The following is a 16,616-nucleotide window of genomic DNA, read 5'->3' as shown; positions in this document are numbered from 1 at the left end:
TCATCCCAAAGAAACCAAAACAGGTGATTGTGAACATGGCAGGTGTCCCTTATCCATACCATCAGTGGGGACCAGACCCAGGACAGTGTGGAGGTAAAAAGAATAAAAGACAATAAAAGGAACAAGCACAGACGGATATAGACATGCACAATCTTCTCGGTGGAGCGTGGCGTCAGCTATACACTTCATAGGGAGAGGAAAAACGTGGACAAGATGGGAGGTATGATATAGAGGACAAAAACAAGCCAGAAAACACAGTCTCCAAAAAGGGAGGCATAATGTTATCAGCACCAATGTATGTAGAGGGAGACACTGATTATAGTGTGCAGGCAACGCTGTAGGTCTATTTTGGATGCATTGTTAGCCGTCTAAAAAGAGTGGAGCTAAAAAACAGCAATGAAATACGCGCATCCCAGACTGTGGGCCGAATTACATCACTTACCAATTCAAAAGGTTAGTTCACCCAAAATGGAAATATCAGTCTCTCATGCCATTTCAATAACATTATTCCACTACAGTACTAGAGTTTCTAGTATGTTTCTAGTATGAATATTTCTGCTGCTCTTTAAAATAAAATAAAATAAAAATGAAAGGGTACAGATGCAACCACTCTTTAAATAAGAAAAAACAGTACCATTATAAACCAAGTTAATAAAACACTCTTTCTGAAGCTACATAACAGCATTGTGCGAGGAATTTTTGAAATTTAAGTTGCTATATGGTGAAATTCTTCTGCTACAGGTCTGAAATTATCTATACTACACAAGTCTATATACACTACATTTCCAAAAGTTTTGGGACACCCCTCCAAATCATTGAATTCAGGTGTTCCAATCGCTTCCATTAGGAACTCCTAATGCTTCATCATACCAAAACATTTTGGAAAATTTCATGCTACCAACTTTGTGGTAACAGTTTGGGGATGGTCCCTTCCTGTTCCAACATACCTGTGCACAAGTGAACAAAGCAAGCTCCATAAAGACCTGGATGAGCAACTTTGGTGTAGAGGAACTTGACTGGCCTGCACAAAGTCCTGACCTTAACCCAATAAAACATCTTTGGGATGAATTAGAGCGGAGACTACGAAGGAGGGCTTCTCTGCAAAGGGTCTGCACTCTGCAAACTCCATATTAAATCCTATGGATTAAGAATGGGATGTCATTCAGGTTCATGTACATATAAAGCAAGGTGTCCCAAAACTTTTGGCAATATAGTGTATTTAAAAAAAAAAAATATTTGGGATTACTTGAGATTCCCCTGTATCCATTGCAATATACCTTTGTTTTGGTCTCCAGAAAGAGTTTCGTTGCAAAACAAGTTTCGTATAAATAAATGAAGAGTTTGGTTCCAAAACCCAATAAATCCATTTTGACTTTTTTGGGTAAAAATGTGTTTTCTATACCAAGAAAGTGACAAGATGAAAAACACTATTTTCTGTTACAAACTTTCCCATAGCATCTTTAGGTTATAATAACATAAAAAATTCAAATCCATAATTAGATTTTCAAAGATTTATTATAAAAACTGATTATTTTTTCTGCAAAATGCAATAAACCCATGACATTTTTTTCCAAAATATATAAATCTATTGAATCAATATATAAATGTGCATTCATCTTTGCCATGTTATATTCATTTAGTTGACTAGTGGTATACAAAAAAAATAAACATTACTGATTTTGCCGGTAAAATTTTTTTTTAAATGGCCTATATATATATACCGGTATATATATATAATATATAGTGATGCACCGATGTATCGGCCGACCGATATTTATCGGCCGATATTTGATGAATTTGAAACCATCGGCATATCGGTAATAGCATGAGAAAGGCGGATACTGATTGTTTTTTAATTAACCGCATAAAGGCAATGAGTTGCATGTCTGTTGTTCAGTTAAAATGATTTAATGTTCTGGTGTGCACTATACTTAAGCACCGACAGAAAACCTTTGTTGAGCTGGCTCAAATGTCTTGGACAATAAAAGAAACAGACTGCACTTTAGTGGGGGAAAAGAAGTCCAACTTTTTTTGAAGTTGCAATAGCACTGGCATTATTTATGTTTATTAAAGAAATCCATTATATGTAAAAAAGGAGTTAATGATGTTAATAAAAGAAATGCTGAATAGCAAAAACCACCTTTGAAGGTTGTCATGTTGTCGTCTTATATTTGTTTTAGCTTAATTTGTGCCTCTCTTATTATGTTGGTCAGTTGAATGTTAATTAGATCCAATCCATGTTCAGTAAAAATAATTTGATGCAGAAATAAACTAGCTAATAAACCAACTGTATAGTATTGTATACAAGTGTGTAATATCGGTATCGGCATCGGTATCGGCCAGAAGTTGTCTGTTTAAATCGGTATCGGCCCAAAAAAATCCGATCGGTGCATCTCTAATAATATATAATATATATATGGGTGATTCTCACGAAACCATTGAAACACCACGGCACTAATGATTTTAGCTTTAAAATGTGTAATATAGGTACATTAAAAAGCATCAGAATTAACACAATACTGTGTTCTACCTTGCACAATGTGTGATTTCAACATAAGAATTTATAATTGTAAATTTTATCTCATTTTCTGCTGAAATTCTCATTACCGCAATGTGTCCGGCTGTGTTTGAACATGCGTTATGTTGTAATTTAATCAAATTAACACAAAAATATTAAGAAAAAAAATAAATGGATGTTTTGCTAGACTACTTTAGATGACAGAAACTATTTACTGAATATTCATCTATAATAATAATGAAGAAAAATTAGGAAAATTATGCGTCCATGCCTGATGTTCTCATCCTCCGCAACACTTTTTGAGAACAGTTAAAGCACACATACAGAATTTTAATAAAGTTTGATTTTGAGTGACCAAACACATGAACCAGTTACTTCAAGATGGCTACCAGGTAAGATCATTTTTTTACAGTTAATTTGAAATTAGTCTTGTCAGAATGCTTACACGACATTTTGATTATCATTACCGCAACAGATGCTTATTAAATGTTAATTTAATTAATAGAAGCATAATACTTTGATTTTAAATGCATGTGCAGAATCTCCAAATTATGTTCTTTCAGGTTTGTCATGTCATTTTGAAAATATATCAGTGTTGATGTTTTCTGACTGTTGCGGTAATGAGATTTTTTTAGGACTAAATTTTTAAATTATGTTACAAAAAGTGTTAAATGATAAGTAAAAGTTTTTAAATTAATGTTCCCATTTACTCCAGACTTTGTTTTTCAATGTCTGGTGGGAAGAAAAGTAAATTTAAGCAATTTTTACATTTTCATGCTTGATAAATATATATTTTTTAGCTGGTGTTGTGGCTTGACTAAATGTTATAAAATTAAACAAATACTGTTCTGTGATTAAAACCATTGGCGTGCACAAAATGTCTGCAAGGTATTTTGCCATGCTGGACCAAGAAAAGAACATCCATATATTCCATCTCCAAACCAATACGTAATGGGTTGTTCTAGCTGAGGTTAGGCTCTAGCACATGCGCTGGACTGTGTTGCCAATGTAAACTTGAGGTTTTTAGGGGCAGGGACCCCAGACTATAAAAAGTCAGAGGTGGTGTCCCCCATGCCACAGCTGATGGGTGCCTGATATTTGGGCTGAACCACAGACCGAGCAGCGGGGTGTCGTGTGTCAGAGCTACCTTGTAATCAACATTCAGGCAGAGCGTAAGCCCACAAATACCACCCTTTTCCAAAAATAGCACAATGTTGGGCACCGTTCTTACTGGGGAGACTGTTATTAAGAAAGATCTATTCGGGCCTTGTTTTTCAGCAAAAGGAAAACATAAACTGTACATAAATTAAAGGAAAAACAGTAACTGAAAATCTTGATGACAATGTTCATCTCAATTCAACTGACTGTTTCTGTTTCTGACAGAAAATAAAATCATAGGACTAAGACTCATTTAAATTGCAGCATCTAAGAGCACAGGCATTTGACAAACCACATTAGCCAATGATGATATGATATAGGTTCTAGTTAACGGTCTAATCTATTCCCGCCTAGCCAGAGCATTCAGTTCGGTGCCCAGAGCGCATGTCACTTCTGGGAAGGAGTTGGATGCTTAGAAATTGCACCCTTTATGTATTGTGGACAATACAGCCTGTGCCAGTAAGGCAGATTCCCAAGCAAACAGAGTTCCCACATACGTTCAACACAAGGTGTGAGTTTGCACATCACAGCAAGACAGACATCTCACATCAAACCGAACCAGCCGAGTGTCAGCCAAAAACCCTCTGATGTGCCAAAACAATGAAAAATTCTAGCAGAGGAAGAACATCTCCCTTGCAAATAGAGCAAGGCCAACCTGGGAGTGTGGGAAAGACAAGAAACTTAGCCAAATATAAGACGTTTGATGTGTTCACTCCCAAACGTTCCCCAAGGTTCTACCTCTTTTATTTTCAGTAGCACCCTGTTGCCCCAAAATGGCAACTATTTGAACGGAATGGAGAGGTGAATCAGGGGCACTCTGAGGTTCCACTTACACAATGGTTTTCTGGTAGAGTAGGCGTGTCTGATTCAGAAGAGGTGTTCGGCCCTTGCGTGTAAGAAGGTCACTATACGATTTTCTTGCAGAAAAGCATCCAACTCACGCCACTTTCAACTGGCCGCCGAGATCTGTGGGACAAGCCCCTCGTGGAGGGCCTTTGTGGCTCCGTAAGTGAAAGACAACAAGGGCTCTACTACCTTTGATGTTCCCTATTCAAGCTGATACTCCACTCCAAAAAAACATGGAGTAAGGGGAAGGCTTAAGGTTGTGCGCGTGCAAGTGTGCTCATATGTGCGTGTTTGCTTGACACAGATGCGCTGCCCATCTTTTTGATGTAAACAGCAGTCCCTTGGACCCCATTCTCTCCTCCTGACCCCATACTCCCCTAACCTATCTCTTTTGTCCCACCTACAGCTGGATGTTCCCATTTGATCTGCTGTCATTGAACATTTTACAGGGTTCTTTAGTGGAGATGTGTGAAAAAAGCCCAAACTGCAAAAAAGGTAATGGAAAGCGTCTCTTTTTTAAATAAATGACATGACCTGCCTAAACAAAGTCTTGTTATTGTGCTTACCTAATTATTTAAATAAAGATGGCTAATTAAATGTTTATTATCAGTGTTCTGATGTAAGAAGGGCTTAAGCAAATTGAACAACTGAGAAGGGGGAAAAACCCAAAAGGATGATGCAACAGTGAAAAGACATCGCTCTCAAGCATTTGTAGAGAGACAAAAAAAGTATTGTATGCATGTTGACTTGGATTTACAAAAAAATACCCCTTTGCCGTTTATGCACTCCCAAAACAGCAGAGAAAAATAGCAAAAAGTAAAAAAAAAGGAAAATAGCAGAGCTTTTTAAACATGGTTTTGTATTTTTCATGGTTTTGTGCAATACGCATCATGGGGTCAGTAAATTAACTGGGACAACAGAGTCTAAAACTGCCTTGCATCCAAACACTGTATTGCAGCCCATTAAAAAAGTATAAACGATAAATAAAAAGAAGACAAATATTTAAGAGAGCTAAACTAAATTAAGAAGTAAAAACACCTCAATTCTAAAGTATGTACAACTAAGCAAAAAAAGAAAGAACGAAAGAAAGAGAGAGGGGCAAGGCTGCCTGGAGCAGGGATGTACCCAGCTGTTCTGTTCTTTTTAGACCGACACGTCCCATTCAAAAAAATCTCTTTCGTGGCCCCGAATCAAACAATTAGCTTCCGCACAGATCGCAGCATCCAGGGAGCCTTTGATTCTAAAAGGGGATTTTTTTCGCTTTATATGGGCCAATTATCGTCAGGTGCCCGCTGTCCTTGTTCGGTGAGGCTTTCAAATACCCTGCATTAAAAAGCTGGTTGTTACAACCGAGGAGGAAAGCGTTTTATTCATACCAATTTAGTCGGTTGAAATTTCACACAAAACGAAAAAGTGACAGATTGAGCCTAATAAATTACCTTATAAATGACATAAGTATATCTCCTTACATATTTACCTGACCTCTGAATTCCACCAAAGCCAAGCCACAGACTCATGAGACAAAAATATCGGCACAAACAGCATATGGCATGAAATAGTTCATGCACTAAAATTACAGGCCTATGTTGAGAGTGGCTTTTGCAAAATGGATGCTTGTTTGTTTGAGTAATGATATGATATGGCATGCATTGAAAAGAGAGGCATTTGGTTTGAAACAATTGTCTAGTGAGTGGAAAATCTATTTTTTGGCGGTTAAGAAAGCTTCATAATATGACTCAAGGAAAGGTAAACTTTATAAAAATATACCCTTTTGAAATAGCAAAGATCATAGAATTGTAACCAATACGAGTTGTAGTCTTGAACCTGCAATCTGTGTCCTTGATTTACTCATCTGCCACAAAGCAAGGTCTAAATTATTTTTATTTGGATACCTTCCTCTGTTGAACTTCATACAGGATATTAATCACAATATGAGACCCTGGATCATTCACAAAACTAATCATAAAGGTAATTTTTTTGAAATTGAGATTTATAAATCATCTGAAAGCTGAATAAATAAGATTTCCATTGATGTATGGTTTGTTAGGACAACTATTTGAAAAATTGCAATCTGAGTTTGCAAAAAAATAAATATTGAGAAAATCGCCTTTAGAGGGACACTCCACTCCAACATATGCTCATTTTCCAGCTCCCCAAGAGTTAAGCATTTAAAATTTACCATTTTGGAATCCATTCAGCTGATCTCCGGGTCTGGCGGTGGCACTTTTAGCATAGCGAAGCATAATCCATTGAATCCGATTAGACCATTTAGCATCACACTCAAAAATAACCAAAGAGTTTCGATATTTTTCCTATTTAAAACTTGACTCTTCTGTAGTTACATCATGTAATAAGGCCGACGGAAAACTAAAAGTTGTGATTTTCTAGGCAGATATGGCTAGGAACTATACTCTCATTCTGGCGTAATTATCAAGGACTTTGCTGCCGTAACATGGCTGCAGAGGCACAATGATTTTACGCAGTGCCTAAAAGTAGTCCCCTGCTATTGAAAGTTACCAAGGGGACTATTTTTAACCACTGCATAAAATCATTGCGCCTCCTGAAGCCATGTTTGCAACTCTTTGGTTATTTTTAAACGCAATGCTAAATGGTCTAATCAGATTTAATAGATTATGCTTAGCTATGCTAATAGTGGCACCGCCAGACCCGGAGATCGGTTGAATGGATTCCAAAACGGTAAAAATCAACTCTAGGGGAGCTGGAAAATGAACATATTTTCAAAAAAAGTGGTGTCCCTTTAAAGTTGTCTAAGTTGTAGGAAAATTACAAAATATAATGATTTTTGCAAAAAAAAAAAGATCATTTTGACCCACACAATGTATTGTTGGTTGTTGCTACAAATATATGCGACTTAAGACTGGTTATGTCAACAACTTAAAAAATGTTTAAAGGACAAGTACGGTATTTTACACTTAAAGCCCTGTTTTCAGATTGTTTATGATGAAATAGAACGGTTTTGACTGCAATTTCGACACTTCCCACCTCCTATAATGACTGTATAGGTGCACTGGAACAATCCTTCCTAAAATGCATTAAACTTCTGCTTACAAAGACGTGAAACTCACAGAGTGGTCAGGGGTGTTCACTGATATGCTCACACAAAAATCGCGGCAAAAGATGCTTTCCAACAGGTGTTTTACCGTTCGTTGTAACCTTGTGGACCTATTTTTCCAAACGCCTCACAACCTTACATTCTTCCACTGAGAGCTTGAATAATAGACACTCCAGCCCAGGTGGTGGCGATAATCCGCCTTTGCCAATTGCAAGAATACAAACAGGTACCGTACCTCACAGCACATCTAATACAAGTCAATGGAGTTTGCAAAAACTACAATAAAACCTGTTGGAATGCGTCTTTTGCATACTAATAACCATACTAATTACTACTGCACTATTATTATTACAGGATATATAAAATGTGTATTGTAGAGTGGTTACCTGCACATCGGAAGCCCTGAGCAGTGAGTCCCTTTTCTACAGCCAGGAAGGTAAGGATGCTGAGAAAGCTTGTGGTGACAGACTGGCGTTTAGCTCTTTGGGCTTCCCGTTGTCGTCGTTCCCTGGTTGGCTTACACCTCATCAGCACTCCCGTGGTGCCAGACTGATTATCTTCCCTCTTGGGTCGCTGAGCTGTCACTGCGGTGCGCAGGGCCTCCACCCAATCCTGGGCTTTGAGCTCACTCTCTGCCTGCAAGCGCAGCACATTATCAGGGAAGACGGCCTGGAAGCGAAAGTTGGTGCCTCCGTCCTCCTCATCCCATTGCACAGCCAGACAGGAGGCCAGCTGGTAGCGCAGCACAGGCTCTGACACAGGGCCTCTGCCCTCCGTTGGAAAGGCTTGCAGCTCAGTGCGGCTCAGCACAAAAGTGAAGGCCCTCCAGTTGTTGAGGTGGGTGAGTTGGTACAGTAGTCCGGCCTTGAGCACATCCACACAGTGCTGGGTGAAAAGCGGTAGGATCGTGGGACGTACCAGCGGACGATGGACCGGCACCAACGTTGCATTAGGATCGGGTTCACGCCGGGTAGGAGAGGTGGCACGAGTTGGATCCCCTTTAAATGGAGCCGGACGTGCGGCCAAGACGCGTTCCCAAAGGAGTCTACGCCACTCTAGTGCCTCCCACTGGCAGGGTGCACGTAACTGCACACGGGTGCTGTTAAAAAAGACTGCCTGCAGCACACGTCCATCCTGCGCCTGGGGCGCACTCACCCCTTGGCAGTGAGAGAGTGAGAGGGCAGCACATAACTGTTGGTTACCGCTGCTGTCCAGGCTGTAGATACGAAGCTCACAGGGTGTAAGCTCTACGTGACATGCACTCCAGCGTCCCCAAGGTCCCTCTCGCTGCTCCAACATTCCCTGTTTCACCAGGCTAGGGCTGCTCTCCTTATGAGCTAAAAAAAAACAGAGAGAAAATCTTTGTGAGGTTTTGCATCATGCAAGTTTCAAAGCTGGATAAGCTCTTAAGGAACTCTGAGTTAACTAACAGTATAACATCTGGATTTTTAGTGTATCTGCATACAAGATTGAAATCACAAACGTGTATGAAACACCTTGCAAATGAACAGGACTACACTGATGTCATATTAAAGGCTCGCCACCGCGTCAGCATTTCAGTACGTCTGTATGCTTAAAAACATCTGTAAAACACTCATATGCTAATCTTAAGCTTTGCATGACGAATGCTATTGTGCTTTGTGATAGCAGTCTTGCACAGCAGGAAGACCCATTATTGTGTGTAGCGCTACTGTGCAAACAACTGTTAATAAAGTCTAACTGTTAATCTTTGACACTCCTTTTCAGTCCTTCCTTTCTCTGTCCGTTTCTTTCACTCACTCCCTCCTTTATCTCCTTTCCTCTTTTAGTTCACCTCATCTCTACACTTCCTTGCCTGGAAAATGCCCGTTTTCCTCTCAACCCTCTGTAGCCTGCTGGGTGCCCAGGATTGCCGGGTCTGTACTATGGCCTGTGGCTCAAAGAAAAACAGACTGAAGCCAAGAAGAGGGCGAATTAACACTAAATGCCCTTGTATTGTTTTCTTTAAGGCTTATCTATAATGTAACAGTCAAAACTACACCTTTCATAACATCTGTAACTTATAATGGACAGTCCACTCCCTCTTATGTTGATAAACGGTGAGGTCTGCGGTTGGGTTAATTTGGGCCGTTTCAAGGGCCAAACACTAAAGAGTTGTTGTTGTAGATGTTTAGGGGCTCCTTGCACTCAGACAGCTTCAAAGACATGTAGCTTGCAGCTATGGAAAGAGTCACTACTAATTTCATGGCAGAGAGGATGTGAGGCGTGCTGACATGACCCAATTAGCAAGCTGCTGCTAGACCGGTCGGCATGCAGAGCTTGATCCCATCCAAAACCTGCTGTCTGCAAGTTACTTAAAGACCCATCAGATGTGGACATCATGGTACATAAAAGAAGTACTAATTTCCAATACAACACTCGCAGATGGACATGAGTAAAACAGATACCAATCTAAACCTCTTAACCTGAGTGGGAAGGGCAAATGAGAACCTAGAAATTACTTTGTATCAAATACAGCAAGTAGGGCAGACTGACAAGAATCCCTGTTTACATTTGTTGACTGCATACTGCTCATTTCTTCATATTTGACAATTTAAAAATGACTAAAAAAGCTAATCAGGGCTTTAATGAAAAGAAAAAAAAATCTGAACCACAACACAACTTAAACTGAATACATACATAGTATATGTTGACATCATGTGACCTTGATTGATTCCCTGCGCTCAAGAAAATGCTAGGTTATTTTTTATATAGGAACAAGCCCAGCAGTTGGGTTAAATGAGTCCAGAAAATTTTTATATTTGACCCAACAATAGGTTAAAACAACCCAGCATTTTGAATTAAAACCCAGCATAGGTTGCATTACAAGGGTTCGTCCCTTTTTAACCCAACGCTGGGTTGAAAAGCATCTATTAAACCCTAAAATTTTCATCAAAGAGAAACAATATAATTTAAGCACATATACCTCATAACTGATGATTAAACTTTTAAAACTGTATTCAACCAATCATAAAATCGCTGCTTGATATTCAATAAACATATCTCTTTTTAGATAACTTGTTGTATTGTGATGTCTGTTTGTTACTGTGTTGTGAGTACGCTGCAGAGGTTCTCTTGTCTGAGACAAATTTCTCCCAAAGGAAGACAATAAAAACTACCTTGACCTTGACCATATAGCTGAACTGGCACATGTCATTGTGATTCAGTATTCAGCCTGTATTGAAGGACTGACATAGTCCTCAGTCTGGCACATGAGGACCTCACTGCACAGAGCTGCAATCAGACTGACATTGTAATAAACCATCAACACAGCCACATTACTGCTAAATATCACTCAGTAATATTGAGTCACCATCAAGGCTGTAATCAAACACATATAGCATTACTGTCACGAATGAGTTCATCATTACAGGATGTCACGATATACACAGTTAAAATGTTGAGAGTGTAATGAAAGACAACTAATAAGTGCTGATGCAATGACCGACACAGATCAAAATAGAAAGACTACAAACTTGACCAGTACTAACATTCACTTACCTACATCTAGTGATTATAGGGTGGTTTCCCAAAATGGGCCTAAAGGAAAACACCACCGTTTTGTAATATTTTACTATGTTCTTACCAGGAAAATGGAAGTTTAAACCTTCAAAACTTTAAAACGAATGCAAGTAATAAACTTTCGGCATGAGGATGCAATTGTCCGTGATAGATATGTGTTGTATACCCTGTTTGATAGGGATGTGAAGACGCATCGCGCTGAGGACCAGAGGGCGTCCTCATAGAAAATACGCATATCTCTGTAAAGGCAGAGAGAGAAATCCAAATCTGCACATCACACATGAGCAACGGGTTACAAAATGCTCGCACTGTGCAAAATGGTCTCTAATTGCAGCCGCATCAGGAACGCTACAATGACAAAAGTAAACAGAAAGATCAGCTCATGAGATCGGCAAATTTCGAAGCATCCCTAATATCTTAACATACACTGGTGCCATTATTTAGTCTTAAGATGCACACCAGCATTGTTTTTTGTAAGGTATGTTTGTAATAACTACTTAAATGTCCTAATATAGCCAATATCTAGTAATGGGATTAATCTAACTGACCCTAAAAGGTCTAATATGGGGTGACTTTTTTAGACCTGTAGATCGTTTGCTTTGTTCCGAAACCAGGGGTTAAATCGCTACAGTGTTGCAATTTCACATTGGTTTGGTTTGCATTCACAATAGGGCTGTAACGATTAATCGTGTGTCCCAGTAAAAATGCGTGTCTGAATTTGATTCTGAATTGCAAGGGTGCAATTCTTTGTTTCATGCACAGCTTGTGCGTGTACTACGGCATTTGGTCAGTAGGAAGTCCTTATCAATCTAAAATCATTATGAGTCGTTTATAATGTGCATTTAAAAAAGCAACACTCGTTAAATAAAAATCATTCAAAATATGCTTTATTATTATGAAAATACCTGAAACAATTTGTCGAACAGCGATATAAATATTCCGGTAGACATTTCCTGGAACACAGTTTGTAATGCTACTTCTTCTGTAGTCTCAGCCTCAGACGTACAGCTAACAGTCTGTGGGCGTGAGGTCTGAGGCTGAGACTACAGAAGAAGTTTTTCGTATACTTTTCTGGAAACCCTGTGAGAATGTCGAAGTCATTTTGATTGGTTGAATTAAACTGGATTTCCAGAAGACGCGAGTATCGCGATTAGTTTCGGTCCCTGGAAAACAAAGCTCTGACGTTCCATAGAGGAAGAGAATCAGTTGTGTTCACGTGGATAATAATGACCAGTTATCATGATCAGCTAAACATTGAATTCTAAAAAATATGCAAAGTTCGCAGCATAGACTCTCTAAAAGACGTCCAAGAGTTTTGCTTGAGGCAGTTAGTGGAGTCAAAAAGTTTGGTTCTCCTGAATTGCTTGTATGTGTTAAAAAGTGGAGAGATATGCTTCAAAAAGATGTTTAACGGGAGCGTCTCATTGGTGTGGCTGTTGATAAAGTGCACAGCGTTGTTCTATGGTGAGTGATGCTGTTTATTTAGATGCTAATCGGTTGCGGCTGGTTATTTCAATAACTGACTTGTTGCCAGCCGGCTCGTTATTGTGGGTAGTCCGAAACGTGACGCTAGACGAAACAAACTGTGATTGGTTGTTTGACATGTCGGTCAAACAACTCATGGGCGGGTTTTGTCCAGAAAAAGCAGCGAAAAACACCAGACCTTCAGTATTGAAGGTCTGGCTACGCGAGACTACTTCTTCTGTGGCACAAAGAAAGTTTCTGCATGAGAGCGCCCCCTGGCATTCGAATGTGCCGGGATTTCACCGCAATTTGTTAAAATTAATTCATTGAGAATTTTTTTTTCGTCAGCAGCGGGATTATTGTGTGGCTTTTTTGGTAACTGTGGTTGTACAGTATTACTTCTTTATTCTGAGCAGGAATCAAAACTCAGGCAGGACAACATTCTTACCATCTTAGAAGACATTTTATAAGGAAAAGGTGTTCTTTGATTTTGAATGGCGTTAACGTATTCACCAGAAATCATCACTAAAGAGCTATCAGGTATGTTCATGGTTTAAAAAAGCAATAAGGTAGCCTGTTCGTTAGTCTTAATTGGGTCGGATTGCTTTTACACGTATACCGAACCGCTCTAAAGTTCGGTTGCAATCGAGCCGAGACCACCTCGAACCGAACCAAGGAAGTAAACGCACCATGTTTGTTATAAAAGCAGGCTAATTGTAATGGAAAAAATGTCATTGAAAATTAGCGAACAAAGCAAACGCTGAAATTGACACATTTAATAAACTACAGGGAGAAGTCAAGCATAGCACAAACAATGAGACCTGTGCGGTGAAGGGTGTAGGGGTTTCTCCAATCTTAATCAGTTGATCTATCAGCATTAGAGATTGGGTGGATTGCCAATATCTTAATGTCACCTAAGATTCGGCTCTGTTCAATCAAGTCAATAAAGAAACTGTGGGTATTCTTGCATGAAACTTAAATCTACTTCCAAGTACTGCCTTTGGCACATTTGGCAGTAATTAACAATTTGCCCTATTAGTTTTACCAGAAGCAATGACAGCCGGCAGGATTGGTGTTACCTGCTGTTTCGACTAGTATTGATTTAGTACTGGGTGTGAAAGTAAATCAAAGTCTTTTTAAAGTGAATTAATTGAGACTCCAATGGATATAAAAATCTTCCAAATATAGTTTGTTTGGTAAATGTAAGCAATGTTTAAATGACATTGGTATGTAATTGATCACATTAGTGCTAATGAAACAGCCAATGCTCCCTCCCCTTCCTACAGACTGCTGTGACAGCTACTGAATGTTTCAACACTTGCATGTTAATCTTAATATGTCACTTGTTCTGGAATGACCTTTTCCTAAAATAAAATACACAGAAGCAAACAAAGCAACCAAGTAAAAACATTCCCCCTTAAAAAAATAAAATAAAAATAGGCTGAAAGAGTACAGGTGAGCTATGATGAGTAAGACAGAGACACAACAAATCACAAGAGGAGATAAAAGATAAAACAGGTGACATAATAAAAAAGCGGCATGATAAAAATTAAAAAGCAACAAAAGCTCTCGTTCCATTTTACATTTATGTTTAACTAGTTGTGACAAGAGATAAGTGATAAGATATTTTGTCCATACTGAAATCTTATTCATCCAGCTGTCCCATATCTGTTTAAGACAAACAGACAATAGACCAAGAAGATATTTATTTAAAGGGACATTCCACTTTTTTGAAAATATGCTCATTTTCCAGCGCCCCTTGAGTTAAACATTTGATTCTTACCGTTTTGGAATCCATTCAGCTGATCTCCAGGTCTAGTGCTAGCACTTTTAGCATAGCTTAGCACAATCCATTGAATCTGATTGGACCATTGGCATCGCGCTATAAATAACCAAAGAGTTTCGATTTTTTTCTATTTAGGGCTTGACTCTTCTGTAGTTACTATCGTGTGCTAAGACAGATGGAAAATTAAAAGTTGTGATTTTCTAGGAACTATACTCTCAAACTGGCGTAATAATCAAGGACTTTGCTGATGTAACATGGCATGAAAATTAGCATATTTAAAAAAAAAAGTGGAATGTCGCTTTAACACATAAATTAAAATTAATTAATTTTTAGATTTAGCAAACATTTTGCAAAATTTATCTAAATTCCGTGAATTAAATTGAATAAAATTCTTACCATCCATGTAGTCATTTAGTGCCATGTTCTTGAGTGTGTTTTTGTCAATAGCCGGCATCCCGTTATCTGTGTAGCTGCGGTTGTTGATGTCTGAACGTGAGCGGTTGTGGCCACGTTTGAAGCCCCCATTGGATGTGGTGGTAGTGGAGTTTGTCTCTTTGGCATGAGCTGCCAAATCGTTGGTGGATCGTGCCCGGTTCCTTTTTCCATGTCTTAGGCCCAGCAAATTAAAAGATGTCTGCTCTGCCCAGGCCATATTTCCAGCTGATATCTCACATTGCTTTCCTGTGAGCAGTCCCCACACACCACTGGAGTTTAGCTTGTCCAAGGTGGACCCCTCTTTAAGCTTCTGTGAACATACCTGGCCATCCCCTTGGTTGTCATCGAGGCAGTGCAGGTAGTCCTCAGTGGCCTCAAGGGCAGGGCTAATGTCCTCGACCTCCAGACCATCCATCACCTCCACAGTTTTGCTGACGCAGAGGATGGAAAGGTGTGGTGCGGGCGGGCAGGTTCCTCACGTGTGTAATCGTAGGCCGAGAAGGATTGAGAAGTCTCAAGACATTGCAGACGAAACATCTGCTGTCTGGATCCAAGAAGTAGCGTGGATAAACAGATGGTACACAGGGCAAAACAAGTTTGGAAAAACCCAAGTGCTAATATATAGCTGTTTTGAACAGGTGTTTCTTTTTTTAGAACAGCACCTTTATTAAATCACTTTGGTCTGTAAGGCAGTAATTCAGTGACTGATAACTGCAAAGTAGCACCAGACTGTCCTTCCCCAGAGCTCAACATCCTGAAACAAAGACAGAAAGCACATTCCTGTCAGTAAAAACAGCAGTGACACCATGAAAAGTGGATGATCTAACCTGATGATGATTCCTGGGCAATGACATCCAGAATTGACCCCCCTAAATGGCCCATAAAGTTTTGGTAATCATTTCAACAGTTTAAACCTTAACTAATATCTCTAAAATGCTTCCTTCGGAGGTAGCATTCCCAGGCAGGATGGCATTAAGGCACATCCAAATCTAATGTTTGCTCTACTTCCCGACTCCTGAGATACCTTCATCGTCTTGTCCCACAAGTCTATGTGTGGGCGTACGCTGGTAACGTGATCGGTCGAGCCTGGTCAAGTACGAAAATGTAAAATGGTGGCCAAGAAAGGATCTGGATCACAAACTTAGTGCAAATAAAGTTATATTTCATTATTTTAAACAGAATTCCATTAGGCTGCATATAACGGCTGCCTAAATGCGTTTACTTGAGTTGCCTTCATGCCCCTGAAGTCATGGCCTCATGAGGCAGCAAGGCAACAAGTCAGCTGCCTTACGGTACATTCACACTGGGCATAAGCGTTAACGCGTCCCATTCACTTTTAATGGGTGATGACATGTGTTGCCGAACTGAACTGTGGATATGTCGGCTCCACGCCACTGCCATTGCTTGCGGCAAACATTGAACATTTCTCAACTTTTCAAGTGGCAACGCGTGCGTCAGCCAATCAGATCGCCTTATGCAAATAACCTAGGCAGAGCAAGCCAATTACGTTTATGGAAGACTGGAGCATGTGTTGCGGCAACAGTGATTGGCTGTTGGTCACGCTTCAGACAAGCCTTCCGTCAAGCGTTAATGCTTTGCCCCGTGTGAATGTACCGTTAGGTTTCGGACACAGCGTATGTTTACATTAGTGTGTTTTGTTTTAAAACGCATTACTTTTATTATTGTTAGGCCTGGCATCCAGACTACTACAGTGTTTTCGACCCTGTCCAAAAGTATGTTCGAATTCATGTGACCCATGGGAGAGGACAGAGGAGTCACCTAATGAAGAAGAAGAA

At 39.6% G+C, this 16,616-nt stretch overlaps 1 protein-coding gene across 1 annotated transcript in view; it reads right to left on the bottom strand.

The window, feature by feature from the left end:
- Positions 1-16,616, bottom strand: part of plekhm3 (pleckstrin homology domain containing, family M, member 3) — a 50,661-nt gene that overhangs the window by 31,534 nt on the left and 2,511 nt on the right. The window contains exons 2-3 of the mRNA XM_055216309.2: positions 14,782-15,574; positions 7,982-8,932 (exon numbers count right to left, since the gene is read on the bottom strand). Of these exons, the coding sequence (XP_055072284.2) occupies positions 7,982-8,932; positions 14,782-15,235 (1,405 nt within the window). The 5' untranslated portion in view covers positions 15,236-15,574. The remainder of the gene's footprint in view (positions 1-7,981; positions 8,933-14,781; positions 15,575-16,616) is intronic.

The sequence above is a fragment of the Misgurnus anguillicaudatus genome, chromosome 17 (genome assembly GCF_027580225.2).
Source record: "Misgurnus anguillicaudatus chromosome 17, ASM2758022v2, whole genome shotgun sequence".
Lineage (NCBI taxonomy): Eukaryota > Metazoa > Chordata > Actinopteri > Cypriniformes > Cobitidae > Misgurnus > Misgurnus anguillicaudatus.
Note: the sequence above shows the minus strand (reverse complement) of the source record. Positions and strands in the feature narration are given on the sequence as shown.